Source organism: Larus michahellis, chromosome 7, assembly GCF_964199755.1.
Source record: "Larus michahellis chromosome 7, bLarMic1.1, whole genome shotgun sequence".
NCBI classification, from domain to species: Eukaryota; Metazoa; Chordata; class Aves; order Charadriiformes; family Laridae; genus Larus; species Larus michahellis.
Genome location: NC_133902.1, coordinates 19,617,572 through 19,636,301, shown reverse-complemented (window position 1 = coordinate 19,636,301; position 18,730 = coordinate 19,617,572). Strand labels below are relative to the sequence as shown.

The window sequence follows — 18,730 nt, the reverse complement described above, 5'->3', positions numbered from 1 at the left end:
TCCAGGGAGCACCTTCTTCCCATTGAAGTCAAAAAAACCCAGTTTAACTACTGGCTTCAATGCGGGCGGAATTAGTACATTTCTGGGCGTCCCCTAGGACACTAATAAGACTGAAAACACGGGCAATCCTGGTGGTATTAATTGAGAGGAGAGTGACAGCGATAGCGATAAGCATCCCGCTTCATTTCAGAACACCTTGCTCCATTGCTGCCAAAAGGAGTAGCTTTTAAATCCGCATTTTGAAATTAAATGCATCATCATTACACAATTACCGTTCTAATTAGCCTCCTCAACAACAGATCAGCTTTATTTACGATTAATTTTGGTTAATGAGTTAGTTGTAGTTTTATCTGATGGATAATGGATAAGAATTAATAATTGCTTAATCCACACAAAATTTCGTTGTTCGCATAGCGCACAAAATTTTGACAAATGTTTCTGAATCCTAGCCAACAACCACCAGCACATTTTCACTATCTGAAAGCAGCCAAAGCGCAGCAAATGTTACCATATTACATTATAGTAGATTAAACTGTTTATATATATAATTAGAATTATTATTATAAACTACAGTCATAATTATAAATTGAAATTTTGTCGCCAGCTCATAAGGAAGCTTTCCCCCTTCCGAAACACCTGGACAGAACAATTAACTCGGGTCATCTCCTTGATGGTCTACCAAGACCTGTTCCATTTACATGAGAAAATGATGCAGAGACCCAAGCTGGAGAAGAAATTGTCTTGTCCACACATCAGGCGTCCTGTATTTCACACCTTTGTCTGCACCCCTCCAATGAACTCTTGCCTGCCTCTGAGGCCCGATTAAGGTCACAGTCCCAGTTTTTTAACTAGACGTTGGTTTTAAATGGTTTTAAACCATCACCTGCAGTTGCCACATTGCCCCCTTCTCTCAAAACCACTTTCCCCCTCCCAAACGCAGGGCTGGTTTTGCCTCCACCCAGACCCAAGTACTCACAGGAGACACGTCAGAAATTCCTCAAAGGGACTCTCACACCCCACTAGTTTCATAAGGGTGTTCGGATGCCACAGCAAAGGCGAGGAAAACATGACAAGCTGGGGCACCCAACGACATTCACGTGTTTGAGAAAACAGAAGGGATGATAGCAATCAGCATAAGCAAAGCAGAAGCGATACCTCAGCACAGCCGTCCTCTGCGAGCCCAGTTGTCTGGTGCTGGGGTCCTGTCTATCAGACACAACACAAAACTTAGGGATCTCCCCACATACAGTCACTAAGGAACCCTGGATAATTTTACTGCAATTATCATTCATGTTGCTACAATGAAAACACTATTTTTACTCTTTTCCTAAGGCACTGTACTCTGTTGCTATAAGCTATTAAAAAACACCAACCAGGGTTCCACTGCAGAAACGGCTCCAGTTGGGACACAGATAAAGCATCTTGACATGAAGATGAGCAAGTACTTTACAGAGCATCATTATAGATTATTTCCTGGAATGCACTGCAGTTTGCTTTGGTTTTGAATACATATGTGATATATATTTACTATAGCAAAAATCTCACTACTATCGATTTTCCTATAAATATTTAATGGTTACCAGTCAGAAGCTAAATTTAAGTAACAATAGCGCTAATGACATTAAATAAACGAAGCACTTTAAAAGTGTGAGGAAAAGCAAATGCCTCTTTACAGGATTTTAATGCAAGCGCAGTAAGAAGGCAGCCTGAAACCATGTTATGTGCTGATAGCCTGAGTCACGTCTGGTCTCACAGTCCAACCAGCGAGGTGATTTTGCACAAACATCTAACAAAAAGTAGGTTCTTGGAGCAGCAGACTTAGAGACTGGCTTCCAGCAACTTTTTCCCATGCATTTGACATTTGAAGAGGGTGGCGCTTAATAGCTTTTCCTTCAGCAGAGGCACAATTCACATACCCCTCCTCTCTCTGGCTTCCTAATTTCATGAGACTTGCATGATTCTAATATTTTTCAAGCCTATACATCTCTATTGTATGTGACCAAAACTCTCTATAAGTGCCTTCAGTTTGTATTTACACACATCGCACATGTACAGGCTTGTCATAAGCCAAGGCTGGACACATTTTCAAAATTTTTTTCCAGCTGCCAACTTTCTCTACTTGGTATTAGGTAATTTGGGGGCAGCTGACTGGTGATAACATTTATACTCTGAGAACACTCTGCTTTGGGATTCACATACGAGTGCATGGGATTTTGGAGAAATACAGAAATTGTGCAACTGACAGAATACAAATTTAAGAGAACACAAGAATAAAGCTCACAGTGCTGTCATAGTCTGCTAATGTCATATACTACTTGACCCTTAAACACAAAACTAGAGTATAATTCTTCTGAACTCTTGAGGGCTACCTATAATCTGACATTTTGAAGTCAAATACACAGATGATGAAGCTGACTGCCTCCCACCTATAGGAGCTGAATTCATACTAATACTGATTTCTCTAATTTTTCTCCACCTCTTCATCCTATAATTTTATTCACCCATTTGTATCTCTTGTAACCGGCATCCTTTGTGAGGCTCTTAAAGATTTATTGTTGAAAAAGCATGATATAATGAGGAGATATTATTACATTACATTCTAGAAGAACAGATTATCCAAAGGATAATGCTTAACAGTGATGGAGAGAGAGGTCTGTGTATTTAAGTGAGAGGAAAAATTTCAAACGGGAGGTTCCAAGTAAAGCTGACATCCCAGATTGTTCCACACAGCTGCATGGAGGTGTATTAAACTCACCCAGGAACCACCTGTTCTGGTAACAAGGTCAAAACAACGGGTAAAGTTGACCCAATTTGGGGAGATTAAACTGTAAAACTATTACACGCGTCTATGTCTAGGACATGCCTACATCTGAAAGGTGATGAGGATTAAAGCACTGAGTGAATTTAAGGCACAACAGTGTCTTCTAAAATATTTCTGTACTGGGGCAAACTTTGCGCACATGCCAGACCAAGCTCCAGAGGTGCAGGGAGAGAGGCCCCTCACCACAATACTACAATGTGCAATACAAAGACCGTACCTAGGAACGGACAACTAAAAGCAGTATGCAAACCCACTAATTAATAAGATTTGTTACCCTTCGGGGCAATTTTCTGGACAAGGCAAAACACACACTGCAGGATACTAATTTCTCAAGAAATAAAACTCACCAAAACCAAACCCCGTTTTCTTCTTTTGCCTGAGCCTTCTCCCCTTTATCACAGACCTGGCTGCTAACCAGAACAAGGTCTTCGATCTACTGCAACTCTTTCCTGGAAACTTTTAAACCATCCATGATTTAAAGAGAATAGCTACTCTTCCCCAGATGAATCGAGCTCATACCTCTTCTGTGTAAAAAGACTTGCTGTTTTCATACAGAAAGAGACAACTTCTTTCATTTTCAAAAGAAGGGAATTCATGCCATCATGTTTGCTGCTCTTTGGACAGAAGCGGGTGTTAAATTCACGCTGCTGGAGTTTAAAGGATGCACAGATACAGTTACCAAAAATCCTCCCCATTTGTGATTTATGGCTAGACCATTACCTAAGAGAGCACATTTGCCTGCAAAGGAAATCATAAAATGTCCAAAGGCTGAGCTGGGGACTAGGAAAGAGTAGGTGTGAATTCTCATACGACTGCACACACACACATTCCCAAATCAAAGAGTAATTATGAGAAAAATTAACATGGACTTGGGCATATCACAGGCCTCTCCAGCCAGCTTTCTGCGGCACTCACCAACACACCTTTCACGGACTGAGGGAGCACATGTCCCTTGAGAAATACCAGGACAACATCACTTTCTTCTGACGGAATTCGTGATTTTTTGGAGGCTTAGGGGAACGTAAGGGAAACATGACTAATAAAGAGCTGAGAAGACTCCAGCCTACTGTTGAACATCACAGCATAGATACCTTTAGGTTAACACTTCGTTTTTTTTTTTTAAGTAGAGGAACAAAGGGAATAAACAAGAAAATATCCCGCATCAGAAACTCGAGCTTTGTTGCATATGTGCCTTAACGGCAAACGGAGCACCTCTATTGCAAGCCCTGCCCAGATCTTCCATGGGCTGGAAGATGGGCTTCCATGCTGAGATGAAGCATGTACGTAAGACGTAAGAGGAAACTTCATGAGAAAAAAGGTGACAGACAAGAGAGGCAGACAAGGTGAATGGATTTTCTGTGCTTCAGTACGTCCTACCTTCTTTGGAAACTGCTTCAGACCTCCACCCCCCAGGACAATGGACCTGACATCAACAGCACAAAGATGCGGCTGGGTCTTCTGTCCCCACCGCACAAAGCTTCAGGGCGGACAGTAGACCTGAATCCTCAGATCTCCAGCCCAGGGGTAGGGAATGGACTTTAATATTCCCACTAGTCTTCCCTTCTGCCTCCCCTACTGCAGTGACTATTCCTGTGCCCAGAACAGCCTCACAGGTGGTACCAACGCCTCAGCAGAAAGAGGGGGTGGGGAAAAAAACCAACAAAAACCAGTCTGTGCAGCTTCTCCAAGTAACAAGAAGCCATGGTGGGGAGAGTGGAGGTAGGTCTGGAGTGAACCAGATTCCTTGGCCCATACCTTGCATAAAATCCACAGCCTGCCAAGAAGAGGGACCCCTACCTGTTTAGGAGATGATGCACTTCAACTCTGCTGTATTTTTCATTCTCCACTGGCTGGTAGATGCAGATATTCATCCCTTCCACGCCAGGGCTGGGAGTGCAGTTTGGCCCTAGGACTGACCTCCAACCACCGACAGGTGTTCCCCCTGTTCCTGAGAGGGCACAGGCACCTGACAGGCAATCTCAGCTTCACCAGAGGGGAGACCGAGAGCCCTCTGACCTCTCCGGACAGCTGTGAGCTAAAAGAGTGGGTACCACACACACAGAGCCCACCACCTCTGTCGTCCTATGCCTTGGCCACACAGCATTAAAGAAACAAACACAAAAACTCGTAAGCAGGGTCAAAAATAAGAGGTGTGAAGAAAGCAAAAGTCAGTTAAAAAAAATAAATTGGAGGTTCTAATTTACAGAAATTTAAATGACCTATCAGAAACGAGGGGGGTAAATCAACCCCATGCTTTTCCAGGAACAGCGCCTGCTGTCTTACGACACGCTCCAGTGTACCACCTGCAACACCACTTGCAGGTGACCCTGCCAGCCAGGACTACGCTCATAGCAGGAGCTTCTGCCAGCATCACTCCACCTGTGAGGGATTACAGCTCTTCAAAGCCACAGGCTGACACCGTGGTACCAACAGAAGCCAGTAATGTAGACCTGGCTCTGGATCAAGGGCACGTTTTGCTGGGCGGTGTAAATAGGGGTTTGTCCGCACAGAGACCTGGTAACGCTCAGCTGTACGGGAAGAGTTGAAATGCTGTGGTTGCTCTAATGTAATCACACCAGACCAGGGTGCTTTAGGACTACCACAATTATTCCTGCGCGGAACAGGAAATAAGCTACGCCGGTATTAAGGTACTTCTGAACATGTCTCATTACAGGGCTACAAAAATTAAATGTAAAACAACCCCTAAGCAAAGCAGCTATCATAACAAAATTCCTACTTTTGACAAGGCCTAACATGTGCCATCTAAACCTCCATCTTGAATGATCTACAGCCTCTGTCACTCAGAAAAAAGGCAAAAGAGGAAAAAAGCAGCACAGAAACATGAAGGGACTCCCCTCCAATGACAAGAGTCAGGACAAAATCTGGGCCTCTGGTCACCTCGCCCAGAGCCATACCTGTCAAGTCTCATTGCTTCTTGGGGATAATCGCAGCTTTGCTGCCTTCCATTGGGGCGCAGCAGTCGGCTGCCTGGACCCCAAACAAGTGTTCACCGCTCTGGGCGAGGGACAACATGCCGTGACAGAGGTTCTCCACGCAGGCTGGCAACAGGTCTTGTTACTGCAGAGAGCAGTGGCACAGCCTTCTTTTAAATTTTCTACAGAGCTGCTTCAAGGTGGATCCCCCAAGGAGTTTTTATTCACTGCAACTACTGAGGAAAAAGCAGAAGAGGGCTATGCCTTTTCCTCCTGGCTAGAATAGCATCGCTCCTCCAAGATGCCTTCTTGGCACTGGAAGGAGAATAAGCACTGCTCCCTCTCAGTAATGCACAAAAATGATGCAGGTAGCTGCATTTTCACCTGTAAGACCTAGTCCTGCAAACTGCCATTTAGCCAGAGGACTAGAGAAAAGCCCTCAATCCAATTTCCCAGGAAAAACACACACATCGATTTCAACAGGAGTGGCACCTTCCCCCAGATTCAGGGATCAGAAAGACAGAGCGCTCTCTAATGGGTACCTCATCGTCCAGCTGCTATCGAAGTGACACATTTCAAGGAAGATTAGGATTGCTCTTTTTGTTGGCATGTCTGAGAAGGAACTGAAATTCCAGAAGCAAACATTGCAAACTTGCTGACTACAAAGCTAGCAAGAGCACCGAGTGTTGTAACAGGGTGTGTACCAAGGAAAGTTAACCGAACCTGACAGTCCAAGAGAATAACAGAAGCTCCCCAAGAAAGGTGTGTGCTGCAACAAAGTCCTGGCAGATGACCTCTCAGGAGACTTCCATCAGAATGAATAAAAACCTATTTAATGAGATTAACTGATCATTTCGCTCCACCCTCGTTATAACACTCACTGAGAGAAAGGAATGTTTTTGCAGCCGAGTGCCTGATTCCACAGGGAATGCCAGAGACACCGTGACAGAAGATATGGAAAAACACACGGGGGAACCCTCCACCATTGAAGTGTGAGCCACAGAGAGTAGTTACTTAAACACCTAGTAGTTTCAGCAGCTACTCAGTTTTCATCTACACACAGATTTTGTATCGGAGGAACTACTTCATGATTTTAACCGTACCAGTGTGAAAAATATAAGGTGATGTTTATGAAGGTACAACAATCCAAGGTGCATCCCACAGGTATTTAATTTCCAGGTGATTTTTTTTTTTTAATAAGAAAAAAAAAAGAAACAGCGTAACACTATTGTGCAGAACTTCGGTTTCACATGTATGGACAAAACCCTAGATTTTATATTTCTGTTTAAACCCTCACCTCTTTTTTGGTTATTATTTTTTATTGCTTTATTTTTCCTCCTTAAACTTCAAGAAAGCTAAACCCAGTGGCTAAAACTCTCATGAGTATTATTTCCCTGGCAATCCTCAGGGAGTCTGAGGTTAAAATACTGAAACAAAGTCATTGCTTCTCTAAGTGTCAAGGTAGCTCACTTCGGGCAGTTCCCTGCCACACTTTATTGAGCTCATCCCTTATGTCGAAGCTCATCTTGGCAAAACGTGTCTTCGCCACCCATCAACCTGTAAAACCACAGGTACATCTGTATTGGGCATCACTGTGAAATTCCACAGCTGAGCTCTCTAAACATCAAACTGTCAGGCTTGGAAAGTCAGACACAAAGGACTGCAGGACTTCTCAAATGACTATCAAAAGCCCACCTCCCTTCACTGGGGCACGCCCAAAGATACCCAGACCAATAAATGTTGCCTACCCTACTCCTTAAAGTCCACCGAGGAAAGAGATTCCTCAGCATCTTAAGGTTTTCCAGTCCAAGTTTTTAAGCACCATATGCAGTGTTTCACACTTTCCAAGATATTTGGAAGAACCGGAGACCTGAATCCCCACTTCAGACCACAGCAGTTTGGCTGCCAGAATTCTTCATGCCCCAGTGCACGTGTCAGGGGAGTGACTCCCTCAAAGTACTAATTCAGTTTTCCCCCCTGCAGCCCAGCCCAGACAGCCTCAACTACCCTCCCTAAAGAAAAGCTGCCTGCAGAAGCTCAGCCTCCATCACCTCATCCTACTGAAAAAATACACATACTGAGCCAAAAAGAATCCCAGTGCAAGGTCGAGCCTCACATGCCTGTGCTGTAGACCCTGGCGATGGCAATGCTTGTTTGCCACGTAGCTGAGGCATGAAGCAACCTCTAATTTTAAGCGTTTTCATTCCAAAAGGCAGACTGCACGGTTACATTTTCTTTATCCATACAGATGTGGTGCTGATGCTGCTGTGGTACATGAAACTTTCTGCTCAGGGCAACACAACTGTGACAAAACAGGGCTTATATGACAATTTAGAGTTGAAAAATGAAAGTAATCAAGACAGATTTGGGGCTTTGAAGTTAGCAAAAAAAAAAGTGATAGTCTACCCCAGTACACCCCGATCACTGGGAATAGAGTATTGGCTACATTATAAGACCTTGCCCGAGTTCTCTTTAAATACTGCTGCTGAAATCACTCAAACTTAATACTGTTGTCGCAACAGTTATCTTGTCAGATAACTGCGTGATCATTCCCCGCCATGGAGAAAATGCAATCGTCTCATTATTTTCAGCAGAGTCAGTTGACAATGCTTATTTTCTTAATAAATTATTTCTCATAACTTAGTAACACTTTAAGCTACTATAAACACATCTTGAAAGCGTACCACAATTTTAATCAGTTTCAAACATCAGATGTTGAGTTTGATATTTATGATTGTTCTGACTCTGTTTCGTTTAATGGCTCCTTTTGTCTATGAAAGCAAAGATAAGAAAGTTATCTAGGACATGCACTGTAAAGTCTCTAATTTAAAAGGAAATTTCTTTTGCCACTAACTGTCAGATGCTAATAGCTGCTGTTCCTATTTTCCATGCGACACCAGGCAAGTGGTCTTAGAGAAGTATCCTTCATATACAAAGCGGTCATTGAGTCAACTAACCGAACAACTCTGTTTCCAAAGGGGACATTCTTCTAAGTCCATTTTAACCCGCAGGGAAAAAAAAAAAGTAATATATATCTCAAATAACTACAGTAAGAACTCAGCATGGTATTATGAGGAGGCAACTGGGAATTATTTCTTTTTAAAGCCTCTTTTATAAGGATTCCCCAACAGCCTTTAATTAGCATGCCAGTTCCTCTTCTGAGGTTCCTGATCACTTATAACCCAGTTCAACACTCACCAAAGGCAACAAGACAGACCCCCTTGAACTCGGTGGGGTCTAGAGGAGGGCTTTTAGGGCCATACAGGGAACTCTCTAGTACCAACACGAAGTTAATTGAACAGGCCTTTGACGCCCAGCTCTGCATGTCAGCACTTGGAAGAGTTTTCCTACCAAAGATCAGAAGAAAGTCTGGACTTCCAGATTTGGGGCTATGTAAATGTATCATCTGTACCCAGCAGGTACAGCACTAATTTGTCTTTTGCTGTAGAGGAAAGTGAGATGATCTATCAACGTATTCAGTTTGGCTGTTTACACATATTTTAAATCTTTGCTTACATAAAATGACAATAAAGTATTTTAGAACACAGCATCTGCCAACATATATACTGTATTCTGCTAAAGGCAGATACATACCGTAAGGTACATGTAAGATCATTAGTTAGCTATGACAGGCGATTTACTGTGATTTATCTTTCAGGATCATCTCATTCACAAGGAAAATTGAGTGTAAGCCCCATCCATAACCTATATATCCCGTCTAGATACTTGAAAACGATAATAGGTTAAAGGATGCAGTAGACAACTTTCCAACACAAGCCAAAATATTTAACCCGAAACCTTTTGGAACAGAACCTGAAAATATCAGTAGCCCAGCCAGAACTCCTACTAACACGGATTGCCAGGGGCTAATGAACATAGAAAACTCTTTACCTAGCACATAATTTTACTGTTGCTGGGAGAGCACTGCTCAGTTGTTTCAGTACAGATCCAAGAAATTTCCTTCTCATGGTTTTGTCTCTGTTTGAGCCAGACGCAAATTAAGGCTAAATTAAGAGCTGTGGTTGAAAACAATTCAATGGAACACAAGAATAAAGGTCAAAACTTAGATCTCTACCCTGCAGGTGCATATCCTGAGCGCACAGATAAATAGGGCCATCCACCTTCTTGGGGCAACTGGCAACAAAATCGGGAGTGAAACATCTGGGGCCTGATCCACGTACCACCTTCTCCTGTTAGCAAACCCTACCCAGCCAGAATGACATGCCCTGGGCAGGCCAACAGCACATCAGTCTCCAGTGACTCCACTAGAAATTAAAACCATACTGAAACACAATGCAGGCACTTCCTATGATGGGTCAATCCGTTGTGAGCTACCAAATTCATACAAAATATTTGAAACAGCTATTCTTCCTTACCCTCCCACCTCCACCTCTCCTAAAAAGAAAATTAAAGTAAAAAAAAAAAGAAAAAAAGAAGAAGAAACACAAAAAAAGAAAAAAAGGAGGTCATGGGCCCCTCAGTTACTGAACCTTTAAAAGGATTTCCTGTACCCCACGAAACAGGTGGAAAGCTCTAAAGCACAGCCTGGCGATTTAGTCTACACATGCCAGATTCAAGATTTGGCCAAAAACCTTAAATGAACCAACGTAACAGCTGCCACAAAAGCCGACAACCTCTAATCAATACCTTCCATGTTAAAGACAGAACAAACCGCCTTTCTGCAAAACATTCTTATGCCTGCAAAGAGTAAATAAATTACAACCAATTTAAGAAGGTTGAGTTTTGCTTGGCTTAGGAAACCCAGGCAGAGCCCCTAATTTTTCCAACAGCAGTACATGCTTAACGCAGAGCAGCGCTGATGAACGCAGTTGAGACACCTGTGAGAGGCCAAAAAACACATCTAAAAAAATAAGATATTCACCAAGGCTGCGGATACATGTGTGTTGCAAAAATTAACGAAGCTTAAAAATCATTGAAAACGTTAACACAAAGAACATGAAAATACTGAATGTGTTAAAGTATTTTTGCATGACTTCATCCTAGATCTTTTTATTCCCTAATTTGACTCCGGTTTTTAGTCTAGATTATAAAGAAGATTTAAAACAGGGAGCTTTTTTTCCCCCTTCCAATGAAGGCTTCCCATTAATAAAAAGGAAACAAAGAAAATGAAGAAAGTGAGTAGTAAAACTTTTACAACATAATAAAATATATCAGAATCCCAGTGCAGCAGGATTGGAATTGTCTAAAGATGCTGAATTATGATCGGTTGTCATATAAAGTTCAGTCCAGAGTATTAGCAATCATATTCTCTAGCAACATGTATATAATTGGGAGATCTTCATAATAACCCTCAGTTTTAAAGGCTCATAAAAACTGCGTTTTACTCATAATTTGCAGGAGGAAAGAAGAATTCTTAAAGGAAAGTAACATCTTTTTCTCAGCAAGAAAGACTCTGAAGGCAACACACTGTATTTTAAAGCAAGCAACCCTAAAAGCCCTCTTTCTTTCACGGTTTTCGGTGGGGTATTACACACTCAGTTTAAAAAGATAAATATGGAACTATAGTACACACACTGGAAAGAAAATTAGTATCACATAGAGAGGAACCCTCTGAAATTATCTTGGAAGCAAAGCATGTTAAGTTATTTTTGAATACTAGTACAGAGGTACTTTAAGGCAAATATCTTCATGTAACATTGTAACCAACAGCAAAACAAGCCATGGCACTCACTCACAAAAGAAAGGATGTTGGTTTTATGAGATGTGGGTAAGCTACATTTATCCACCTCCAAAGTATAATATGAAAATAATTACAAAAATATTATCAGCATGTGACGCTCTCAGTAGATGCCTAAATCTCTACATTTTCTTAATTTCTCCTCGACATTCTAAACCAAAATCCTTTCAGTTTGTTAGAGAGTCAACTATCGAGCCCCGTAAACTTCCAATTATCCCAGCCGCTTTTGGACTTGCCAAGGCAAAGCTGAGGCAATGAATAGGATGCTGAAGTTTCTACATGGAATAGTAAAATACAACCTGTCATCAAACCCAGACACCTTAACTTTATACTTTTGCCAGAGTAAAGTCTTTTTGTAAATAAAATTTGTTTGTTTTCAAATAAAGCTACTTCAAGGTGTTTTGGGAAGCACAGTAAGTAATAATAATAACAACAACAATTTCCATTCGGATTTCAAAACCTGATGAAACAAAACCAGCACATGTCAAACCTAGGGTTTTCCTACCTGGAACAGGTAAGGACCAGCTCTCAAATGCCACCTTGGGATAGTTCAGACTAGCAATCCCGTTCATGTTTAGATGAGACACCAGCATGAACAAGAAAAAAAAGAAAAGGAAAACAACAAAAAAAAATAATCTATCCTGTCCTTCTCTTCTTTTATTATCAACTCCTACAGACCCAGTAAGCAAACTGAAGACCCGGAGGACCCGACTAACCCAAAGAGGCTGCTAGGAAGATGTTTAAGAGGAGACTTACTGCTTGCCATGTGACTGGGGGAGGTGTGCTGCCCGTTGGGTGTGCTGGAGGTGAGGTCAATGGCCATGCCGGAGCGCTCCCTTTCTGGCGAAAGCTCATTGTCACCTGCTTTCACAAAACAAGTCCCCTGTAAGTTTCCATCCCCTTCTTCAGCAGAGTGACACAACCATTAAAAAAGCGCGCCTCGCTCACTCCCTTCGCCCCTGCCCTTCCCTCCTTTACCAGCGGGGTCTTTCAGAGACTATAAAAACTCAGTGGCCACAGGCAGATGTTTGACTGATTTTAACAGCCCCCTCAAACCTACTGCCACCCGTCTTCTATGCACACACCTATGACAAATCTTGCCCCAGCTGCTTTGTCTCAAGAGAAGTTAGGATTACTTTTCCATTAGCAGAGGCTGAGACTCGGGGCTGGGCAGAAGACTGAAGGAGCACTTTGCCACACAGACTTTCCCCCCCTCAAAGCTCTCGGTTAACTGACAGTTAAACAAAGCACTCAAACTAAGACATTTTGCCCTGACACAGAAAATGGGAGAAATGCATAGTGAAAGGCATAAAAAGTTTTTGGCTGCAATTTGAATTTCTGAAGATGAACTCTCTCTCATTTGCAAAGTTCATTCATCCTCAGCAAATATTTAAACCTAGAGCTACTCACCCATGCACACATCCCCATGCATTTTTCAGTCACACACAAAGTTTATGTTTAAATGCTATTAATTCGGCATCATCTCAAAGCAAAGACCATATACAAGGAAGCTAAAGTTTCAGGCGTCTGCATTATAGAAAGGGCAGCGGAAAAAGGAAACTAATTCAGAATAATCAAATGAAATGACTACTTACATGTTATATATCCATCAGCAGCCTCTGCTTCCATAGTCAAAGTGCAGTGCTGCAAGGCAGAAAAGTACACCCTCAAAGACGCCTGTCAGTATCAACCATTAGATGATTAAACTTACTTAAAGCCCTAAGTAGTTGCCCATTTTACTGCTGTTGCAACCATTGCCTAGAGAAACGCAAGTGTACCGCCATGTACTCATTTGCAAAGCACTGAAACTCTTCCTGCAAATTATCCCCGTAGAGAAATGCAGCTGCCTCCTGGGCAGGGGACACTGGGATCACCTTGGTCTGACCATACCCCTCTCTGTCCCCCACTTGCATTTTTACCTGATCTGAGAGGTTTTTTCCCCTGACTTTCCACTTGTTTTGTTCAAGCCGGGATGGTAATGCTTTATCAATTATCAACTCTCGCAGCCAGAACAGACTTTGAGGAGATGGCTACAATTAACAATTGCTCTTTTCACAGGCGCTCCAAGAGACTTCATCCTGATCTAAACAAAATAAAGCCCGCCTGCGTCCGTTCCCCTTCCAGACAGTTATTACAACTCTTTGTCTCACACCACCGAACGCGTGCACGCACACCTGTACACGCACCTGTTCACTCTAACCCCATTTATCTGCCACAGCATGGGGCCGAACGTCACACTTAATACTCCCAGATCATGCATTTTGTGGCATGAAGCAATCTTAAAGTTTCTGGAAGCACTTTGCTGACACAGAACAAGCTATTACTTTCCAGAAACCCAAGTAACTGTATAGAATGACACCCCCTAGCTATCATTTGATATATATTGAGGAAAAAAAAAAAGAGAGAGAGAGAGATCAATAATCATAACTATGTTCTTTTAAGTGGAAAAGTTAAGAATCTGACATGACCAGAGGAGAATTTTATTTCCTCTCTCCCTCCACGGCCTCTTTTTTGCCTTTAGTTTCAAAACTCTCACTGCACCAGGCAGCTAAATTATTCACAATGAGCCATTTCTGTATTGATCGCCAAGTATATTTAGCCCTGGCTCCTGGAATTTCTCCATTACTTACTGGAAAACAGGCAGCTTCACTTCTTGTCTCCAAAACCACTTCCCTCCCCCTCTCTTAACCTGCTTTCCTCCCCCTCCTCTCCCCCATGCCTTTCCCCCCAATAAATAAATACTTTTCTCTGTGCTCTTCTTTGGTATAAAGCAGATCAAATTCCCAAGGCATTCAGCACATAACACTTAAATTTCAACCTGCCCAGCTGCTACCAAACTCTCTTCAATTACTGATTTTCACAGGACTCTTAAAAAGAGATCTCCCAAAAAAAAAAAAAAAGTTTTAAAAACAGGTAAGCCGCTTCCTCAAACCCTTCAAAATTACCTTATCTTCCCCCTAGTCCAGGTAGGCAGGCACACACTGAGAAAAAGAAAGAAACATCAGAAGCAACAGGGAAAGATCATCCCAGCCAATGAAGTGGAAGGAAAGAAAGGGGAGGAAGGGAGGAGGAAGAGAAAGGACGACAAAAAGAAACACAGAACCATCCATAACCGAAATTAAAACACGGTTTGATTTTTATTTTTTATTTCTTCCAGGGAGGGAGGAGGACCGGGGGGGGGGGGGCGGGGAGGAAAGAAAAAGTTTGGTAACCGTTTTTAGGCTGGTGATGGCAAATCCCAGCTGCTAAGCCTCCCTCTCCACAACGAATGGAGAGAGAGAGTTTTGCTCAGGCTGAAGACACGGCAGGATGGGGAAAGTTTAGCAAATATTTTTTAAAAAGAGGGGAAGGTGGGGAGGAGGGAGAGGGAGAGGGGAAGGGGAGAGAAACCCGCCCCCGGCACTTACAGGTGGGGCATGCGGAGCCGGGCAGCCCCGGGGATGAGCCGGCGGGGAAAGGCGCTCAGGAATGGCACATACTTTGAAGAAAGATGAAGAACAAAAAAAAAAAAAAGAGAGGGAGAGGGAGGGAGGGAGGTCAGCCGGTGCTACAGCAATGCGATTAACCAGCGGGGAGGGAGAGAGAGAGAGATGAAAACTTGATCCACCGGTTCCTTACGGATCGGCACGAAAACCAGGGAGGGGGGGGAGGAGAGGAGGGGATGCGGGGCGGGATGGGGCGAGGGGGGTCTGGGGAGGGAGGGGACGGGGGGGTCCCGGCAAACGCTCTCACACCCCGCGCAAGAGACCTAGGCCAACTTCCCGGAGCGCTGCTCCGGCCCTGGGCGCCTCATCCCTGCCGCTCCCCGCCCAGACCACAATCTGTCAAAGTCATGGAAGTCCTGTCTCATTTCTCAGCTTATTCCATTTTCTCCCTGTCCTTTCCACACACACACCCCCCCAGCGCACACACACACACACCGGTGCCCCCCCGCCGCCGCGCCAGGCCGCAGCCCCCCGGGGGCCCGCAGGTGGCGGCGGGCGCTGAGGGAAATGGCAGTTGGGGCCGGCGCTGACTAACGGAGCGAGCGAGCCCCGGCACACGCACGCCCGCCGCCCGCTCGGGGTGCATTTGGGGGCATTTTTTTTTTAGGTTTTAGGTGGGTTTTGGTTGTTTTTGGGTTTTTTGGGTTTTTTTTTTTTTTTGAGGGGGTGGGGTACCAGCAACAAGTCAGCGGAGCCCACCGCCGTGCGGGAGATGCTGCACAACCGCACTTTAGCCGGGGACACAGCGCACAAACAGACACAGACAAGAGCCAGCCCCGCCGTCCCCGCCGCCGCCGCCTCGGAGGTGTCCTCCCCACCGGGGAAAGAAAGACCGGGGTGAGGAGGGGAAAGAAGGTGGGAAGGACGGGGGGGGGGGGGGGGGAGGAGAGAGAGGAAAATAAAAAGAAATATAAAGAAGCCAGGCGCAGATTTACCTCAGCCGCGCAGGCAGTGAATCACTTCCATTCCCCCTTTTGTTTGTGTTTTTTATTAGTGTCGGCTCCCTAGTTGGAGGGGTGGTTGGATGTGTTTGGTGTGCACGGCCGTCGGCTCCCGGCAACTAAGGCAGCGGAGCCGTAGCTAAGGGTAATCCTGTTTTTACTTCCTCCATCTTCAGCCAGACGGGGGTTAGCCTGGGACAGCTGGTCAAACCCCGAGAAACCGATCCGGCGGCGGCACCCGCCCGCACTCACGGACACGCACTCACACACACCCGCATGGACGCGCACGGAAACGCGCCGGCGCGGGCACACGCACCCACCCCCCCCCCTCCGCCGCCGCTGCTTCGCTGCGACGGCCCCGTACGGGGCCGTCGCGGCGAAGCAGCGGCGGCGGAGGGGGGGTGGTGGTGGTGGTGGTGTGCGGGGGGGCGCGGGGGGCGGGTGCCCGCGCCGGCAGGGCCGCTCAGCGCGCTCGGCAATCGATTAGAGGACAAGTGCCGCCGCCGCGTGCGCTCCGCGCCTCAGGCGGGCGCGCGCCGCCCCCCTCAGAGCAACGGCCGCGTCGTCGTTCCCCCCCCCCCCCCCCCACACACACTTCTTTCCGCCGCCGCCTCCCCTCACAGCCGCTGGGGTGAAGTTTGTCGGCGGACTCATGATTCAGCACTTCTATTTTTAAACGCCCGGTTTTAAATTGGTTTTAAATTGTTTTTTTGTTTTTGTTTTTGTTTTTTTTTTTTTTCCCTTGCCGAGGCCCGTCTTTCCGTCCGTCCCCCCCCGCCCCCCTTCCTATAGGCTAATTGCCGCCGAGGTCGGGGGTGGGGGGGGCGCGGTGTAAAGCCAGAGGGGAAGGTTTCGGAGCCGCCCTGCTTGTTATGGAATTGGACATTCAAAAGTACACGCGAGGTAATTTCTTTGCCTTTTTGTAAGCGTTTCGCTTAGAGGGAAAGCCCCGTTAAAATAAAAGCCTTTCTACGCCGTCGTCCCCCCCTTTCTCCTAAGAAGTCAGCGTGGTGGGGAAAAGGGTAAAAATAGCATTATTCTCCTGAGGAAAATCCTTGCTGTGTGTCACGGCCAAGGCTGAAGCAGCACCACCAAGTTCCACCGCCCCACCTGGGGCCCTGACCCAGACCTACCCCAGCCCCTCTACCTCAAGGCGCTGCCCGGTGTCTTCCATGCCGATGGCGAGCCCTTGGTGTGCTTTCTCACAGGAGCTTTCCCTTGCCTCCTGCAGGTCTTGGTTCAGGTGCAACAGCATCATCCTTCTCGTCTTTGACCATCTCTTCATCGAAGCCGAACTGCTGGATGCTGGTGATCATGGTAATGCCATTATTAGGCACCAGAGTTAACGGTCTGTTAAGAAGCTCTGGTGGCGCATGTCATGCATTACATTCACAGGTATTATTAAATTTAAATTTGCAAAGTTAAGCATGCAAGCACTAGGGAAGCATCAGAATTCGGCGTCCCGTACACTCTTGAGCCTATTTACCCGACAGAGCAGCCAACAGGAGTAATATGGAGTTATCCTTTATTTTTGCTGGTACCGAAGGGGAATAACTCACACATATTTTGCCCGTGGGTTGCACTAATGAGAGTACCTTCATCACTACATACCCGCATACTTTGTGTATCAAGAGCCTGCAAAGGCTCTTGGTACCTGTAAGTTTTGCTTTCAAGCAAAATCCTAACTACAGCCTTAACTCTTGCTCCAGCTACGCGCAGGCGCAATACTGTTGTTAGAGGCAGTAAAGTAAAACCCGGGCTTAATTAGCTCAGGCCACTTCACATCAAATCACATTCTGCTTTGTAGTGGCAGAGCCACCCTATCCTGAGAGAGGGAGACAAACTCCACTTTCAAAAATACATTAAATTATTCAGCCAGCCAAAAAGACTGAAGGTAATAGACAACCCTCTCCCCGGCGCTACAAATTTTAGCCAATTAGTCATTACGCTACATCTGTGATGTGGGTTAATTTATGTCGTCTTATTTTGCATAGGAAGGAGGCAGAAAGGTTAGGGGACTGGCCCAAGGCCACAAAGAGCACTCAGAGCTGAGCCTAGAAAGCAGGCTTCTTGTTTCCCACGCCTACGTTTCAACAACTAGGCTTGGCTTGCCTACATCAGAAAATAGACTGGCAAAGCTGTAGCTGTGTAATTATACCATAACAGTTTATGCCGGAATAACTCTACTTGCGGACATTCTCCTCCAGATGGAAAGTGACTTCCCAAAAGCTGTCCAGATGAAGTCACTCAACAGCACACACTTTGGGTTTTGCCTTCCCCCCCATCCCCATCTTCATTTTGGGGGGTGTCAAAATTCCCAAGATGTGGGTCTTGGCAGCATTTTGAAGCCTTTGATGACTTTTACAGACCATTGAAAAGCAGGGACAAATGCAAAACATGTCATTGAAATGCTACAAGTTGTCTTGTCAAGATTTTTATGGTGCTTTTCATCAAAATGTTGAAAACTGAAAGCTTCCAGCTGGCTCTTCTTACAGGTAATAATTTAATAGCTAACACCTTTTCTCCCAAAGCTGCTGGAACCTGCTTGAGCCACCGAAGCTGATGGGAAAAGCCAGACCCATCCTCTACAATAATTATTTCAGAGTTTTTAATCCTGCTGCTTCATAAGCTTTCACAACCAAATGAAGCTGTGAAAACAAGGAGGAGTCACCAAGGGAAAAGTAAGAGACGGGGAATAAAGTGAGAGGGTTTACCTTTAAAAATAGTCTTGTTAACTCCAAGGACTGCAGAGATGAGCACATCTTCACTACAGCAACCCGGGGCTGAATCACTGGTTTCAATACAAAATTCAACTCGGGGGCTGCAGCAAGAGCTCCACAGTGATTTACATT

General features: G+C 45.0%; 1 protein-coding gene across 10 annotated transcripts in view; it reads right to left on the bottom strand.

The window, feature by feature from the left end:
* IKZF2 (IKAROS family zinc finger 2) overlaps window positions 1-16,164 on the bottom strand; it is a 112,671-nt gene extending 96,507 nt beyond the window's left edge. For 2 of the 10 annotated variants that reach the window (XM_074594439.1, XM_074594443.1), the window contains exons 1-3: window positions 15,873-16,058; window positions 13,048-13,096; window positions 12,209-12,313 (exon numbers count right to left, since the gene is read on the bottom strand). In XM_074594439.1, the coding sequence (XP_074450540.1) occupies window positions 12,209-12,313; window positions 13,048-13,081 (139 nt within the window). In that variant the 5' untranslated portion in view covers window positions 13,082-13,096; window positions 15,873-16,058. Of the gene's footprint in view, window positions 1-12,208; window positions 12,317-13,047; window positions 13,097-14,397; window positions 14,434-15,872 lie in introns of all 10 variants that reach the window. The other 8 variants (XM_074594436.1, XM_074594434.1, XM_074594438.1 and 5 more) reach the window with 8 other exon arrangements.
* Window positions 16,165-18,730: the final 2,566 nt, after the last annotated feature.